The sequence below is a fragment of the Callithrix jacchus genome, chromosome 8 (assembly GCF_049354715.1).
Source record: "Callithrix jacchus isolate 240 chromosome 8, calJac240_pri, whole genome shotgun sequence".
Lineage (NCBI taxonomy): Eukaryota > Metazoa > Chordata > Mammalia > Primates > Cebidae > Callithrix > Callithrix jacchus.
In genome coordinates this window covers 43,343,357-43,358,762 of record NC_133509.1, presented here as the reverse complement: position 1 = coordinate 43,358,762, position 15,406 = coordinate 43,343,357, and the positions used below count along the sequence as shown (strand labels likewise).

The following is a 15,406-nucleotide window of genomic DNA, read 5'->3' as shown; positions in this document are numbered from 1 at the left end:
GTTGTGTAACTATCACCACTGTCCATCTCCAGAAAATGTTTAATATCCCAAACCGAAATAGTGTATTCAGTAAGCAGTAACTCCTCATTACCTAACCTTTACCCTCAACCCCTGGCAACAACTCCCATATGTTCTTTTTAAGGCTCTCCTAAAAACATCATCAGCTATCTGCCTCCCAAGCTCAGTTGAGGGTTTCTCTTCTCCGCTGACATGGTAGTCTATTGCAGGGTTTGGCACTCTGCACTGTTCATGTTATTTTAAACCTCAACTTCCTCCCCTAAACTGTGAACTTCTTAAGGACAAGAACCATTGTCTCAATCTCTGTATGTCTTTGGGTGACAATGTTGTGTACCACGTTTTATAAATGCAAGTCATCAAATCTGCTTATTGCTTTTGAATCACTTAGAGAGCCTTTAAAAACAGACTTTTGGAGAGTCTCACTCAAGTAAATCTGGGGAGGGAGTGAGGAATTTTGAATATTTTGGAATAATTTTGAAAATTTTGAAATTTTGGAATACTCTCCAGGTAATTCTGATATGTACAAGCAAGCCATCAAGATTTGGAAGTAAAATTGATCTAAAGGACTATGCCCAAGTAAGATGGTCTTTTATTCTTGATAAATCATTAAAAAGAAGCCAATTCATTTCTCTTGATTTTCATATTGAGCCTCTTGCTTTAGAGAATTACAATAAGGAAACTGGAATCTCTTAGCAATGATTTTTCTCAACCATTATCCTTGCACTACGAGTTATATAATAAAAACATGCCATTTCCATACTTTTTTTTGGTGGGGGACAGGGTCTTCCTCTATTACCCAGGATGAAGTACAGTGGTGCGATTATAGCTCATTGCAACCTTGAACTCCTGGGCTTAAGGGATCTTCTTGCCTCAGCCTGCTGAGTAGTCGGGACTACAGGCCTGCATGCACCACCTCGCCTGGGTAATTTTTGAAAAATTATTTTGTAGAGAAGAGTCTCACTTTGTTGCCCAGGCTGGTCTCAAATTCCTGGGCTACAGTGATCCTCCCACCTCAGCCTCCCAAAGGGCTGGGATTACAGGAATGAGCCACCACACCTGGCCTTCATTTCTTTGTTGACTTACCAAAGTTCTTTTAAATTTTCCTCCAACAATCCTATAAGGTAGACTATTAGATCCAATATGCTTTATTATCTTACCGTTTGCTTTGGCATTATGCACTTACCAAAGCCCTACCAACCTAGTTGTCCCAGGGCCACTTCAAATCTGCTTATGCATACAGCAATAAATATTTTCTCAAACATTTAACTATGTGTTTGTCACTGTTAGGTACCAGAGGAAACAGCAGTGAACTAGTCTAAATCCTGCCTGCATGGAGCTTACATTCTAGTTAGGAGCCTTCTCAGAGTGCCTCCAGTAAAAACATTTTCCCTGGCCTGTCCTAGTCTGACTCTTCTGATAAGGAATTCCATCATTCCAGACCACCCTTATTAGATAAAGGGTAACATTTGCTCCAGGCCACGCCATGTCTTTTTCATGATGATCCGCCGCTATGGCGCTTGTCTGGTATGCAGCGTTGAGGCTGTACATTGGCTTCATGTTTACATCTGTTTTCCGTGACACTGTGCAGCTGAATGAGTTGGGTGTCTCGTCTCCGGGAGGACAAGACTCCTGTCTGTAGCTAGTTTATGTCCTCCCACGCTTCATGAGTACTTTTCAGTGATTTTTACATCAAAATAAGCCTGGGGATAACCAGAATAAGTGGATAACCAGAAAACCTAGCGGAAAAAAAAAAAAAAAAACAGAAAAAATTTCGTAGAAGTACGTTAAACAATGTCATAGCTGGAAGAGACATTCGAGATGTAGCCCCACTGCCTTTTATAGATCAGAAAACAGAGACCCAGAGAGGTGACCTGAGTCGCCTCCGGTCACACAGCCCAACTGAAGGATGTGGACCGGTAGTCACATCTAATTTACAATCACACTGGCGGCGTTCCTCCTAAAATTTAACGTCTAAATGAGATCCAGCCGCGTCACCGCTTCTACCCCACCGTCTTTTCTAGTATTCATTCCACGCCGCTCTTTCTTGAAGAGTCAAGTCGTCAAAATACCAAGTGGAGGCATTCCACAAACAGGTGTCCAGACCACGGCCACGCGGACTCGGAGTCGGGGAATCTGGATCCCCACATGCCAGCCGACAACTCTCCAGCTCCCGCTTACAAAGTTTCCTCGCGTGGTACGTACATTTTTCCGATCCCTAGCTGCGAGGCCGAGATGCTTTCTGTTGTGGCCTCCAACGAAGTTCGGAGATGCCCTTTCCTTGCGAAAGCCGGGCCCGGGCGCGTCGGCCGAGGGGTCGGGCGTCCTAGGGCCTGGAGGGCGGCGAGGGATAGCTGGGCGCGGAGCGGGGCGGCCCCTAGGCGCGCGCTGCCTGCCCGAGCTGCGAAAGCCGCGGGCCCGCGAGCCCCGGCGCGGAGCGAGAGGCGCGCGCGGGCCGTGGGGGCTGGGCCGAGGCGGAGCGCGAGGCAGCGGCGGCGGCGGCGGGAGGCGCCGCGGGACTAAGCAGCGGCCCCCGCCCCCCGAAGCCCGTCCCCGCGCGGAGCTGGGGAGCTCAGGGCGGGGAAGCCGCGGGGCCGCGCCACGTCCCTCGCCCGCCCCAGAGCGGGTTTTGCAGGCGGCTCCAGTGTGGGGGCTTTTGTGTCTGCGACTCGAGAGCAGCGAGAGAGCAGACCTCCTCCTCAGAGGGCGCTGTGAGTGTGCCGCCAGGGCCCGGCCGCCCGCCTCCTGCCTCCCCTGTCAGCGGCTCCTGAGGCGGCGGCGGCGAAGAAGAAGGAGTGGGAGGAGGCGGCGGCGGCGCACTCTCCCTCAGCACATGCCGGCCCCGGGCGGGGGGCCGCCCCCAGGCCGTGCTCCCGGCCACTGCCGCTGAGCCCCGCCGGTGCCCGCACACCGCCCCGCCGCTTCGAGGCCTCGTTCTCCTCCCAAACTTTGCAAAGTCGGCCCGCGTCCCCACCGCCCTCGGCCGTGCCTCGGCTCCGAGGCTCGCCTCGCAGCCGCAGCGGCCCCGCGAGGAGGAGGAGCCGCCGCCGCAGCATCAAAGAGACCGAATTCCCGCGGCCTGGGGGGGAGTCATGCTTTGCGGTCTGTAATGTCAGCAGAACAGGAGAAGGATCCCATTTCGCTGAAGAGAGTTCGAGGTAACCGAGCAGGGTGCCGGATTGGGGGGACCGGGGTGAGTGAGGTACGCGGGGCCCCGTGCCCGGCCGCCGGGAGGCCATGGGGCTCTGTCCGGGCCTAACTCCGCGCAGCCCGCGTCCCGCCCGCGCCCCGGGGCCGAGGCTGAGATCCAGGCGCGCGGCCCGGGCGTCCGCTGGCCCCCTAGACACCCGCGCGGATCCCTCGCCTCCCGACTTTGTGTTCGGAGGCAGTTGGAGCCGCACACAGCATCCCTTCTTACCCCCTCCTCGCCCACCTCTCCTCGTTCGCAAGACACAGCACAATAGGCACCTCAAAGGGTGAAAAACAGACACCCCCTAGCAGAGACCTCGAAAGATGCCCACCCCCTCAAAAAGTAAGTTGGACTACACAAGAGTTGACGCTGTCGAAGAAGGGCGCCTGGGCTTTCACGTCTCTCCTGGCCCCCTTCTCACCCCGGCAAGGGCAACAGACACTCAGTTTATTTTCCTTAGGTTTAAGAGGAGAAACTATACAAATTCAAAAGGCATTTTCTCTGTTGGTTTACGGATAAGAAATGATCTAAACTGAGTGTTACGCATGGTTGGTTTTCTTCTTTCTTGCACACTGGTTAGGAATTTTCCTGTCGTCTTACTCCTATCTAAGAAAAATCAGAGGGAACCGTGTGTCAAACAAAAGATAATGCGTATAAGTTCACAAAAGTCAGGTGCCGCCCGGAAATTGGGGGATTTCTTTTAGCTTTTAATAGAGTTAAGACTGAAAGTCCTAGAGTTGAAGTAATACTCATTGTTCGTTATGCAAATATTTATTGAACATCTACTGTGTGCTAGACACTGTTCTTGTTACTGGGATACAGCAGTGAAAAAAAACAGACGATCTTCACCCAGAAGGAATTCACTTTCTTGTGGGGTAAACAAACGTTAAACAGTAGATACAGAATGTCAAACCGTAGATGGTATGGTGGACAAGAAAATAGGAAAAGAGGAGAGGAAATTGCGTGGGGGTGGGAGGTATGGATTGTACGTAAGGTGATGATGAAAGGGCTCACCTGGAAGGTGATATTTGAGCGAAGACCCAAAGGAAATGATAGAGCAGGGCCATATGGATTCACGTGGGAAGAGCAAAAGCAACAGTAAATGCAAAGGCCCTGTGTCTGGAATATGCCCAGTGTATGCAATCAGCAGCAAAGAAGCTATTGCAACTGCAGCAAAGTGATCAAGGGAAGAGTCCTGTGACCGGAGCTGAGGGGTGGGATGATTGTGTTATTAGAGGCCTGGAGTGCCATTTAAAACACTTTGGCTTTTACTCTGAGAAAAGGTCTGCAGAGTTTTGTCTGTAAGGATGAATGATCAGACATTTTAAACGGTATCTTTGGCTGCTGTGCGGAAAATAGACTGTAGAGAAAAGGCAAAAGCAGAGGAGACTAGTAAGGAAGCTTTTGCGAACAGGGTAAAGGGGTAAAGTGCTTTATAAATTAGTAAGTAGTAAAGTAAATTTCCGGCTTGCTTAAGTGATGTAGAGATGAAGGGCCACAAGTCATTCATTTCTGTTTTTTTTCAGCGTGTCTAGAAATTAAGCATGTATAGAACCGGCTTGTGACACACAATCCAAAAGATATCCACTCAAGAGTATTTTGGTAGTAAATGATTTTCTTAGCCACTGAAGCAAAAACATAATTTAGAGCAGAATATTATCTTTACAGGCTTAATATCAGCATAACCTTTCATTTGGTGAAATATTTTAATTGTCTTTTCTGTTTGTGGTTGTGAGTTGGCAAAGCCTTTAAGGAATAGAGCTTCCTGAGATACAATTATTCCCCTGATATTTTTTACTGTATAATTTTGCCTACTGTTATAAATTGTTATGAGGTTGAAGGAAAAGAAAGAGCTATCAAGTTTATACCTTTGAACTGAATTATCAGTCCTAATCAAATGTAATTCTAAATAAAATAGATGAGTGTTTTATTGTGGATCAGGAGCACAGCTCTATCTTCATTTTGTTTCAACTGCTGCTTTTAAGTTCTATGCTTTAGCTATTGGGGTTGGCTCAGGTGTCAGCTCAAGAATATCCTGAGAGCTAAGTACCAGAATAAAAGACAAAACACTTTTAAAAATAAGTCAGTATTTTTTATGTTATGGGGAGGATTTTCATAATGCCGTTTTGTAATAATTAAAACATTAATTTAAAAAACCATTTTTGCATTATTTTATAGTGCGCTCTTCTGAAGCACAATTCTGCCGAACCTCATTGCCTTGGAACTTTTTGTTATTCAGTGTAATTTATATCATAAGACTGCATGCAGGATGTGGTGTTTGCAGGGCATAAACTCTGGAGCAGTGCTTTTCAAACTTTCCCATCCGCTGATGTAACAGAGACAGATCCTTTTAATGGTTGTGTATTATTTCATATGTATTAAAACAAAAAAGTCATCTAATACCTTGCTTATAATAAGGCTAAGATACATATTTATGTGTATATATTTACACATATAGCAATTTAAATGAATTAACACACATATAGCAATTAAATGAATTACTAAGAAAATAATATTATAGGTGGACCTCAGATATGGTAAAATTATAACATGAATGACTTAGGACTTTACAGTAGTATGTTCTACAGACCAAAAGCATCATAATCACTTGTGATGCTTGTTAAAATATAGATTTGTGTATCTGTGGAATCAGGACTTCTGGGATCCACGGAATCAGGACTTCTGCATCTTTAACAAGATCTCCAGGTGCTCCTTATGCATACTAAAGTTTGAGTACTGCTACTAATGGACGTAAATTACAAAGGTGAGTAGACCAGAAGCAGCTGGCTGTGGACTTCCAAACTGTCCCTATATTTTAGCATTAGATTTAGAATTACTTTTAAGTGACATAGTATCTTACTCCTATTTTCTACCAATTCTTAACACTCCACCCCAAACCTTCACCTTTTGATTATAAGACGAATCTGGGAGGACAGGCACTGTGTCTCGATTATCTTATTTGGCTTACTCATAGTAAATGTCAAATGAATGAATGAGTGAATACATGAATTACACTGCTTTTTGATAGTCTATTGGCTGCCATACTACTTTTACTTGCCATTTTCCACTAAAATGTCAACTGTCATCCTTATTTTAACCAACACTCTCATTCTCCAGTATTCCTACAACTCTTTCAGGCATTGATCTGATGGCAATATTCATTTATTCAACAAATATTTATTGAGCAGTCACAGTGCCATATAGTGGGATTACACTGATTAAGATATGACTCTGGCTGGGTGCGGTGGCTCACGCTTGTAATCCCAGCACCTTGGAAGACTGAAGGCAGGTTGATTACTTGACTCCAGGAGTTCAAGACCAGCCTGGGCAACAACCTGTCTCTACTAAAACTACAAAAAATTAGCTGGGCATGGTGGCATGTGCCCACAGTCTTAGCTACTTGGGAGGCTGAGGTGGGAGAATCACCTGAGCCCAGGGAGGTTGAGACTACAGTGAGCTGAGATCACACCACTGCACTCCTGCCTGGGCAATTGGAGTGATACGCTATCTCAGCAACAACAACAAAAAAGGATATGACACCTGTCTTCAAGAATTGTTAAGTCTAGTACAGGACAATGACAAATAAACGGCTGCAAATAGCATGATAAGGGCTGTGATTATTTATAGGAAATAAAGGAACTTATCTTTTTGAGAATCAAGGGAGTCCTCCTGGAGAAGAGTTCTAAGAAGCAATGAGTGTTCTTTTGTCTTAAGTGATGTACAAAGAGCTTCAGAGGAGATAAAATGTGAGAAAGGGTCTAGAAGTTCTCTTGTGATTTTGAGAAAGCAGTTTTAGGAGGAAACCACATTTCAAAGTGTCGAAGATTAACGTGGGGCCAGGTGTGGTGGCTCGTGACTGTAATCCCAGCACTTTGGAAGCTGAGGAGAGAGGATCTCTTGGGCCCAGGAGTTTGAGACCAGCCTGGGCAACTTATGGAGAACCCATCTGTACAAAAAATTTAAAAATTAGTGGTAGTGTGCACCTGTAGTCCAAGCTGCTCAGGAGGCTGAGGTAATGTGGTAAAAGATTAAATGATGAAGATGTGACTTAAAAGAAGTTTGGTGGTAGACAGAAAGACATGGGAGAAAATATGAGTCTTTTTTTCTTCATTGGACGAAGACAAACATATTGTAGATTTACAGAAGAGCCCAATGTAGAAGGAGAGGGGAAAAACTGGAAAGGCTCAGAAAGAGAGGATAATTCATGAATGACTGAAGCATTCAATACATGTTTTAAAAATATCTACCATGTGCTATACACTCATTATTCCAGTAGCTGGTGGATGAGACAGACAAGGTTCCTATTCTCTTAAATCATGTCTTTGCAGATAAGGGAACAGGATTAGCATCAGGTATACACATAGAGGTTTAGTCTTGGAGAAAAAAAGAGACAATGGAGAAAGGAAGAAATTTAGAGATGAAGAAGGAAGTTGAGGTCATTTATTTAAGTGCTTTTAATCAGAGCTGGAAATAACATAGAAGGGATAAGGATGTATTTTAGAATAGAAGAGAACAGAAATATGAAAGTTACTAAAAATGGACTTTAGAAGAAAATACAGACTGTCTTGATGGGATGAATATATGTAGGATTTGGATTAAGGTTGGAAAAGGAGCATAATTTATGCAGTCACAAATTGGGGGTTGGAGAAAAGGCTATGAGAGAAAGTCTGAAGGAAAAGTTTTTTGTTTTTCTTTTTAAAATTGGTCCATGTAAGAGCTAGGCAGATTATCAGGAAAGCGAGTTTGGTTTTAGACACATTGAATGAATATCCTCCTGGGATATTCCAGTGTATGCAGTGGATGTACATGGTTTGGAACTGGGCTGAGTAGTCCAAGACAGAAGTAGAGATTTGAACAGGTGAATACAAATTAATACCTTGGGAGTAGACGAGCTCACCGAAGAGAGAGTGACAAGTAAAAAGAGAAAAGCCCTGAAAACACCAACTTTGAACACTAACATTTGGGAGACAAGGGGGGAAAGAGATCCTCAAAAAAAGAATCTGAAGGCGTAGTCAGAGAGGTAGGAGAAAAACCATGAGAGAGTAGTGTTACAGATAATGAAGGAAGAATGGGTTTGTGAGGGGCAGATACATGAATTTTAACCTGTTGAATATAGTTTCTATCCATGAGATGTCTATGATGCTTTTCCCCCATGTTTCCTGTCTTGGGGAACATGGCCATCTTTATCCATCCGCTACTCCCACACAACACTGTTCTAAGTCTTAGAGGATTGCTGTCTCCCTAATGTTTTGAACCCATTGACTTCTTGACCTTTCCACAGCCACTTCTTTAGGTTTTGCTTATCGCTTTGATTATTATAGTAACCCTCTCTTTAGTTTAATGGCTTCCCGTTAGTCCCTCTTAATCCATTTCCACATTACCACTGATAGTGATGAATAACTTAGTACTTTGCTGACTGTTTTAAATGGATCTTCTTGCTTAATCCTCTCAGTAAATCTGTGAATTAGATGTTGTTATTATTTTTGATTTACAGTTGAGGAATTGATGTTCAGAGAGGTTAAGTAGTATGTGCTTAAGTAACATACATGAGTTTTCCCAGTGAGTAAATGGCAAAGCCAGAACTCAAAATCTAGGGCCCAAGATCTTAGCTGCCATCTGCATTGCCATAGTGTTCCCCAAACACAATTGAGTCACGTAAAATTAATCCGTGGTTTCTCATTGCCTTTAGAGTAAAAATCAACCTTTCTTATGTTGGCCCTTATCCCAGGTCTACCACTTAGTTCTCTTCTTCAGAATCCATGAAGTGCTTTGTTTATTTCTTATGTTCCAGTCTTACAATATTCACTCTTCCTCTCTTAATGTTGTTGTGGTCTCTCTTGCTTTTAAAATTTCCTTTGCATATTCTATCCCTTCTGCTAAGCATGCTCCCTTTTTCTCCTACTTCTGGAAGATACTCATCCTTGAAGTTTCAGCACAGTTGAAATCTCCCAGGATGTTTTCCTGAGTTCCCCCTGCACAGTCAAGATTAGATGAGAGTTTGTTATGTTCCCTCAGTATTCTGTGCTCATCTCTCTCAGTGTTTATCACATTAAATTTAAGAGTTTCAAAAGAAAAAGATTATTTCCTATAGGTTATAAGATCCTTACAGGGAGGAATTACTACTTTTATTTCTTTTCTACTTCCATAAGCTCAACAAATGTTTTTGAAATCCATTTTGATGAACATTAATGATGAAGTTTTAGTAATTTCAAGGCATCAGTCTTCCTGGATTGCTTTTCCCAGGTGTGTAGAGAAGTTACCACTGGGGAACACAGTTCTCTCTTCCGACATTCTTATTCTAGGCAACCCAAGAGGTCTAAATCATCTTTAACGTAAAAATTAGCCTTAAAGTATGGTCAAGCATGATTTCAGACTGAAGCAATTCTTCTGCCTCAGTCTCCCAAGTAGCTGGGATTACAGGCACCCGCCACTGCGCCTGGCTAATATTTGTATTTTTAGTAGAGACGGGGTTACACCATGTTGGCCAGGCTAGTCTCAAACTCCTGACTTTGTGATCCACCCATCTCGGCCTCCCAAATTGCTGAGATTACCACCGTACCCAGATAGGTCTCCTTTTTTATTCCTAATTTCTATAGGTGTGCTAACTGCAATAATGAGAAACAGTACAGCATTTTAACTGTGAGCCTGACTGCCAAGGTTTTTATCCCTGCTCAGCCATTTATTAGCTATATGGTTCTTGGCAAGTTACTTAACCTCTCTGCATCAGTTTCCTCAGCTGCAAAATGAGAATAATAATGGTACTCATCTCATGGAGTTGTTTGAAGGATTAAATTGGTTAATATGTATAAACCACTTAGAACATTGTCTTCTGCATTTTAAGTTATCTGTTTGCTATTAACATCAGAAATAGGTTTAAAATACACATTCTGTTTAAGTGATGTGATCAACATTCACTTTTAGGTGTATTTAATCAGTCAGACAATAAGTGTAAATAACCTACAGCAGATTCTTATTTTGATTACTAGTGGGTATGTAGAGAACAGAAATGTTTTCTTCCTACGTAAAGAAAACAATGAACAAAAAAAATTTTTTAAGCAGAAAACTCTGAGGTTTCACTGTTTTGTTGAAAAAGACAAATAGAAACTGTTTATTGAATAATATTTGTGAATATCTGCAGCTTTGTTCTCCATGATTTCTGAGGTTTTTTGTCTAAAAATTTGCCCGGCTTTGTTAAAGAAAGAAGTTCATTATCAGAGGTATTATTGTATAGTTACCTTCGCATGTGAATACCATCCACCTGTTCTCCTAAGCTTTACCTTTCTAAGCAATCTTAAAAACCATGGACCTCAGTAACACAAAGAGGCAAGTGGGAGACCAGTGGGAGTTTGAAGATTTGTTTTATGGAGGGAGATGTTAGATTCTTAAATATAAAATTAATACCATAAAACTCAATTTTCAAAAAGGAATTTTAGGGGTTTTGCTCACAGATTGCTTGAAAATAAAGAATTTATTTAAATGATTCTAAGCCTCAGAGTTTTGCTGTATGGTAATTATAAGCAATTATTTGATTCTTGAAAAGTGAGCAAAGATGATAGATACCATTGAGTACATTTTGTCCGTTTTTAAATTACAGCATTTTAATTGTAAAATTACAGTTGTTCAGTAGTCTTCAGAATGCTGTGGGCTGGACATGGTGGTTTATGCCCATAATACTAGCATTTTGAGAGGCTGAAGTAGTAAGTTTGCTTGAACCCAGGAATTAAAGGCTGCAATGAGTTGTGATGGTGCCACTACACTCCAGCCTGCATGACAGAGCAAGACTCAGTCTCTTAAAAAATAAAAAGCAATGCGCCTGGACACAGTGGTTCATGCCTGTAATCTTGTCACTTTGGGAGGCGATGCGGGTGGATCACAAAGTCAGGAGATCGAGACCATCCTGGCCAACATGGTGAAACCCCGTCTCTACTAAAAAATACAGAAATTAGCTGGGCGTGATGGTGCTGATTTCTATAGTCCCAGCTACTCTGGAGGCTGAGGCCGGAGAATTGCTGGAACCCGGGAGGCGGAGGTTGCAGTGAGCCAAGGTCGCACCACTGCACTCCAGCCTGGCTCCTGGACACAGAGCAAGACTCTGTCTCAAAAAAATTAAAATAAATAAATAATGCTGTAATAATTTAGATATCCTATATTAGAGATTGGAGATGAATTTATTAATAACTTTTATTTTTAAGAATGACCTTTATACTTTTGTTAAAATGAAATACTCATCATATGTTAGGAAAAGACAGGGCTTTGAAGTTTGGCACCTTTATTTATTTATATAACCACTTTATTATTTGACTTCTGTGACCATTGCTAATTATTTTTCCATATCAGACTTATCACCATCTCAGGGTATTCAGATTCAGGGATATCACATTTCTCTGTTCAGTATGTGGGTATATGCTATTATAGAAAAACTGCACACGAGCTGGGTGCGGTGGCTCATGCCTATAATTCCAGCACTTTGGGAGGCTGAGGTGGGTGGATCACCTGAGTTCGGGAGTTCAAGACCAGCCTGACCAACATGTAGAAACCCTATCTCTACTAAAAATACAAAATTAGCCAGGCGTGGTGGTGCATGCCTGTAACCCCAGCTATTTGGGAGGCTGAGGCAGGAGAATCACTTGAACCCAGAAGGTGGAGGTTGCAGTGAGCTGAGATTGTGCCATTGCATTCCAGCCTGGGCAAAATGAGTGAAAGTCTATCTCAGAAAAAAAGAAAAAATGAAAAGCTGTCTGCAAATTATTAATCTGGAATCATCAGTTCATTTTATTTCGACTACTGAATAATTTTAAATTGGTGAAGGTTTATTCAAACCATCAGATTTGAATAAAAATGACCTTAAGAAATGCACTGGCCCTTACTGTCAATTCTTTATTTACCATCTTCCCGAATGGGATTACCACATCAAAATAAAATATAGAAGTTCTTTTAGTTTGAACCAGAAGTTTCCATTTTTGCCTTCTATTAGTCATTGAGGAAGATTTAGTGTATGCATAAGATTTTAGGGAGGCAACTAGTATCTTAGAGGTAGATAAGCCTAATTTTCCTCAATTAACCAAAGAAGAAATAGATAAATTGGACTTCATCAAAATTTTTAAATTGTGAGTGTCAAAGGGTACTGTCAGTAAAAAGACAACCCATGCAATGTAAGGACATGTTTGCAAATCTTGTAGCTATGAGTTTAGTATCCAGAATACATAAAGCTTTGTACAGCTTAATAACAAAATACAATCTAAGAAATGAATGGCCAAGGATTTGAATAGAAATTTCTCCCAAGTAAAGATATAAATTGTCCATAAGTACATAAAAAAGATGCTTGGCATCATTAGTCATTATGGAAATGTAAATCAAAACCACAATGAGATATCACTTTATATTCATTCACTAGGAGGCTGTATTAAAACAAAAACAGAAAAATGTTGGTGAGGATGTAGAGAAATTATAACCCTTATACCTTGCAGATGAAAATATAAAATGGTACAGCCACTGTGTAAAACAGTTTGGCACTTTCTCAGAGTTAAACATAAAATTGCTATATGACCCAGTGATTCCACCTCTAGATAGATAACCGAGAGGATTGAAAACATGCTCACACAAATACTTGTACAAGAACGTTTATAGAAGCATTATCCATAATAGCCCAAAAAGTCGAAATAATCCAAATGTCCATCAACTAGTGAATAAATAAACAAAATGTGGTATATTTATATATTGGAATGTAAATCAGCCATAAAATGGAATGAAATACTGATACATGCTACAACATGGATGAACCTTGAAAATGTTATGCTAAATCAAAAAGCCCATATACAAAAAGCTACATATTGTATGATTCCATTTATATGAAATGTCCAGAATAGGCATATTTATACATATAAAGTAGATTGTCTCAAGTGAGTGGATCACTTGAGGTCAGGAGTTCGAGATCAGCCTGTCCAACATGGTGTGAAACCCTGTTTCTACTACAAATACAAAAATTCACCAGGTGTGGTGGCAGCCATCTCTATTCCCTGCTGCTTGGGAGACTGGGGCAGAGGAATTGCTTGAACCTGATCCTGGGAGGCAGAGGACGTTGCAGTGAGCCCAGATTGTGCCACTGCACTCCAGACTGGGTGACAGAGCAAGACTCTGTCTTAATAATAATAAAAAACTATGATACTTATTGTCAGGGGGTAGAGAAATGAAGAGTAAATGTTGATGGGATAGCATTTCTTGTGGAGATGATGATAATGTTCTGGAATTAGATGGTGATGGTGGTTACATAACGAGGTGAGTAAAAATCACTGACTGTACACTCAAAACAAAAACATAGTTTTAGATTTCATTGCTTCTTTGGACTGACTGTATTAGATGGTGATGGTGGTTACATAACCAGTTGAATAAAAATCACTGACTGTACACTTAAAACAAAAACCTAGTTTTAGATTTTATTGTTTCTTTTGACCAATGGTGTGACTGCTTTACATTGATTTTTCTTAACTTTTAAAAAATTGGGGATGACTTGCTATGTGAACTCAAAAGTATCTGAGACAGATCTCAATCAGTTTAGAAAGTTTATTTTGCCAAGGTTTAGGATGCATCCATGACAACCTTAGGGGTTCCTGACGTGTGCCCAAGGTAGTGGGGATACAGTCTGCTTTTATACGTTTTAGGTAGACATGAGGCATCTATCCATGTTGACACATTGCTTTGGTCCAAAAGCAGCAGCGGGGTGAGGGGTGGGGAGGCATCCAAGTCATAGGCAGATAAGAGGCAAAACGTTGCATTCTTTTGAGTCCTTGATGAGCCTTTCACTGAATACACAGTTTAGTCTGGCTCAGTGAATCTCCATTTTTACGTAAACAACAGGGCAGATCGGTTGATCAGATAGGCCTTTGTCTCAGGTGAGCAGAGGGCTAAATTTCTGTCCCACACTGCCAAGATAAGCTGTTAGTTTACATTGCCAGGGTAAAATTCAACAGAACTATTCCTTGTGGGCAAATTGTGAGGGAGGGCTGTAGCTTTTTTAATCTTTGTTGCTATCTTATTTAGGAATAGAATGGAAGGCAGGTTTGCCTAGCTGTGTAGTTGTCAGCTTGACGTTTCCCTTGGCTTAGTGATTTTGGGGTTCCAAGATTTATTTTACTTTCACACCTATCTCATAGGTTTATGAAGATTAAGGAAAAGAACGTGGATGTGGTATCTAGCAGATTTCTAAGTTAAGATGATGGAACAAGTCTGCTTTACAGAATCTTTTTCCCACTTCTTTCTCTCTCTCTTTTTTCCCCCTGGCTGGAGTGCAGTGGTGCCATCTCAGCTCAAGGCAACCTCTGCCTCCCAGGTTCAAGTGATTCTCCTGTCTCAGTTTCTCGAGTAGCTGAGATTACAGGCACCTGCCACCATGCCCAGCTGATTTTTGTATTTTTAGTAGAGACAAGGTTTTACCATGTTGGTCAGGCTGGTCTCGAACTCCTGACATCAGGTGATCTCACCTTAGTCTCCCAAAGTGCTGGGATTACAGGCATGAGCCACCATGCATGGCCTCTCTTTTTTAAATTAAAAAACCTTAACGGCTTTATTGATGTTAACAGTAACGATTGTTTCTGGCTGATGGGACATGAAATGTTGCTTTTATACATTTTAGGTAGACAGAGAAGATAGAATGATGTGTATGAACAGGCACAGGGTGACTGATTTTTTTTCTTTGTATTTATATGCATTGCTTATACATCTTTATAATGAGTATGTCTATTTCCTACAAAAAGTGATTTTTAAAAAAAGTACTGACTACAGTATTTGTCATAAGGTTAAAAAGCAAAGTAGTGTAGCCTAGTGGGAAGAGAATTGTACATTGCTACTCAATGTGTAGTTTTTGACGGACCATCAGCATCTATTATTACCTAGGGATTGTTAGATATCCAAGTTCATGGGCTTTATCCCAGAACTGCTCAATCAGAACCTTCAGAAGTGGGACTCAGAAATCTCTATTTTAACAGACTTTCAGAGTGATCTTTATGCATACTAAAGTTTGAGAACCACTAATACATAGTTTAAAACTTCCAACATAGGCTTTTGAGTCAGAAGGACAGAACTCTATGACCTTGGGCAAGTTAGTTAAATCTGAGCCTCTGTTTTCTTATCTATAAAATTGGTATAGCCATAGAATTCTTTGAGGATCAGATGAAATAATGTATATAAAGTGCTTATCCCAGTATC

The 15,406-nt window shown here is 41.6% G+C and overlaps 1 protein-coding gene across 5 annotated transcripts in view; it reads left to right on the top strand.

The window, feature by feature from the left end:
- Positions 1-2,044: 2,044 nt before the first annotated feature.
- PYGO1 (pygopus family PHD finger 1) overlaps positions 2,045-15,406 on the top strand; it is a 54,298-nt gene continuing 40,936 nt past the window's right edge. Inside the window, exons 1-2 of one of the 5 annotated variants that reach the window (XM_035259712.3) lie at positions 2,482-3,173; positions 5,837-5,969. In XM_035259712.3, coding sequence (XP_035115603.1) covers positions 5,951-5,969 — 19 coding nt within the window. In that variant the 5' untranslated portion in view covers positions 2,482-3,173; positions 5,837-5,950. Of the gene's footprint in view, positions 2,213-2,481; positions 3,174-3,384; positions 3,548-5,836; positions 5,970-15,406 lie in introns of those variants that run through there. The other 4 variants (XM_035259711.3, XM_035259710.3, XM_009005488.5 and 1 more) reach the window with 4 other exon arrangements.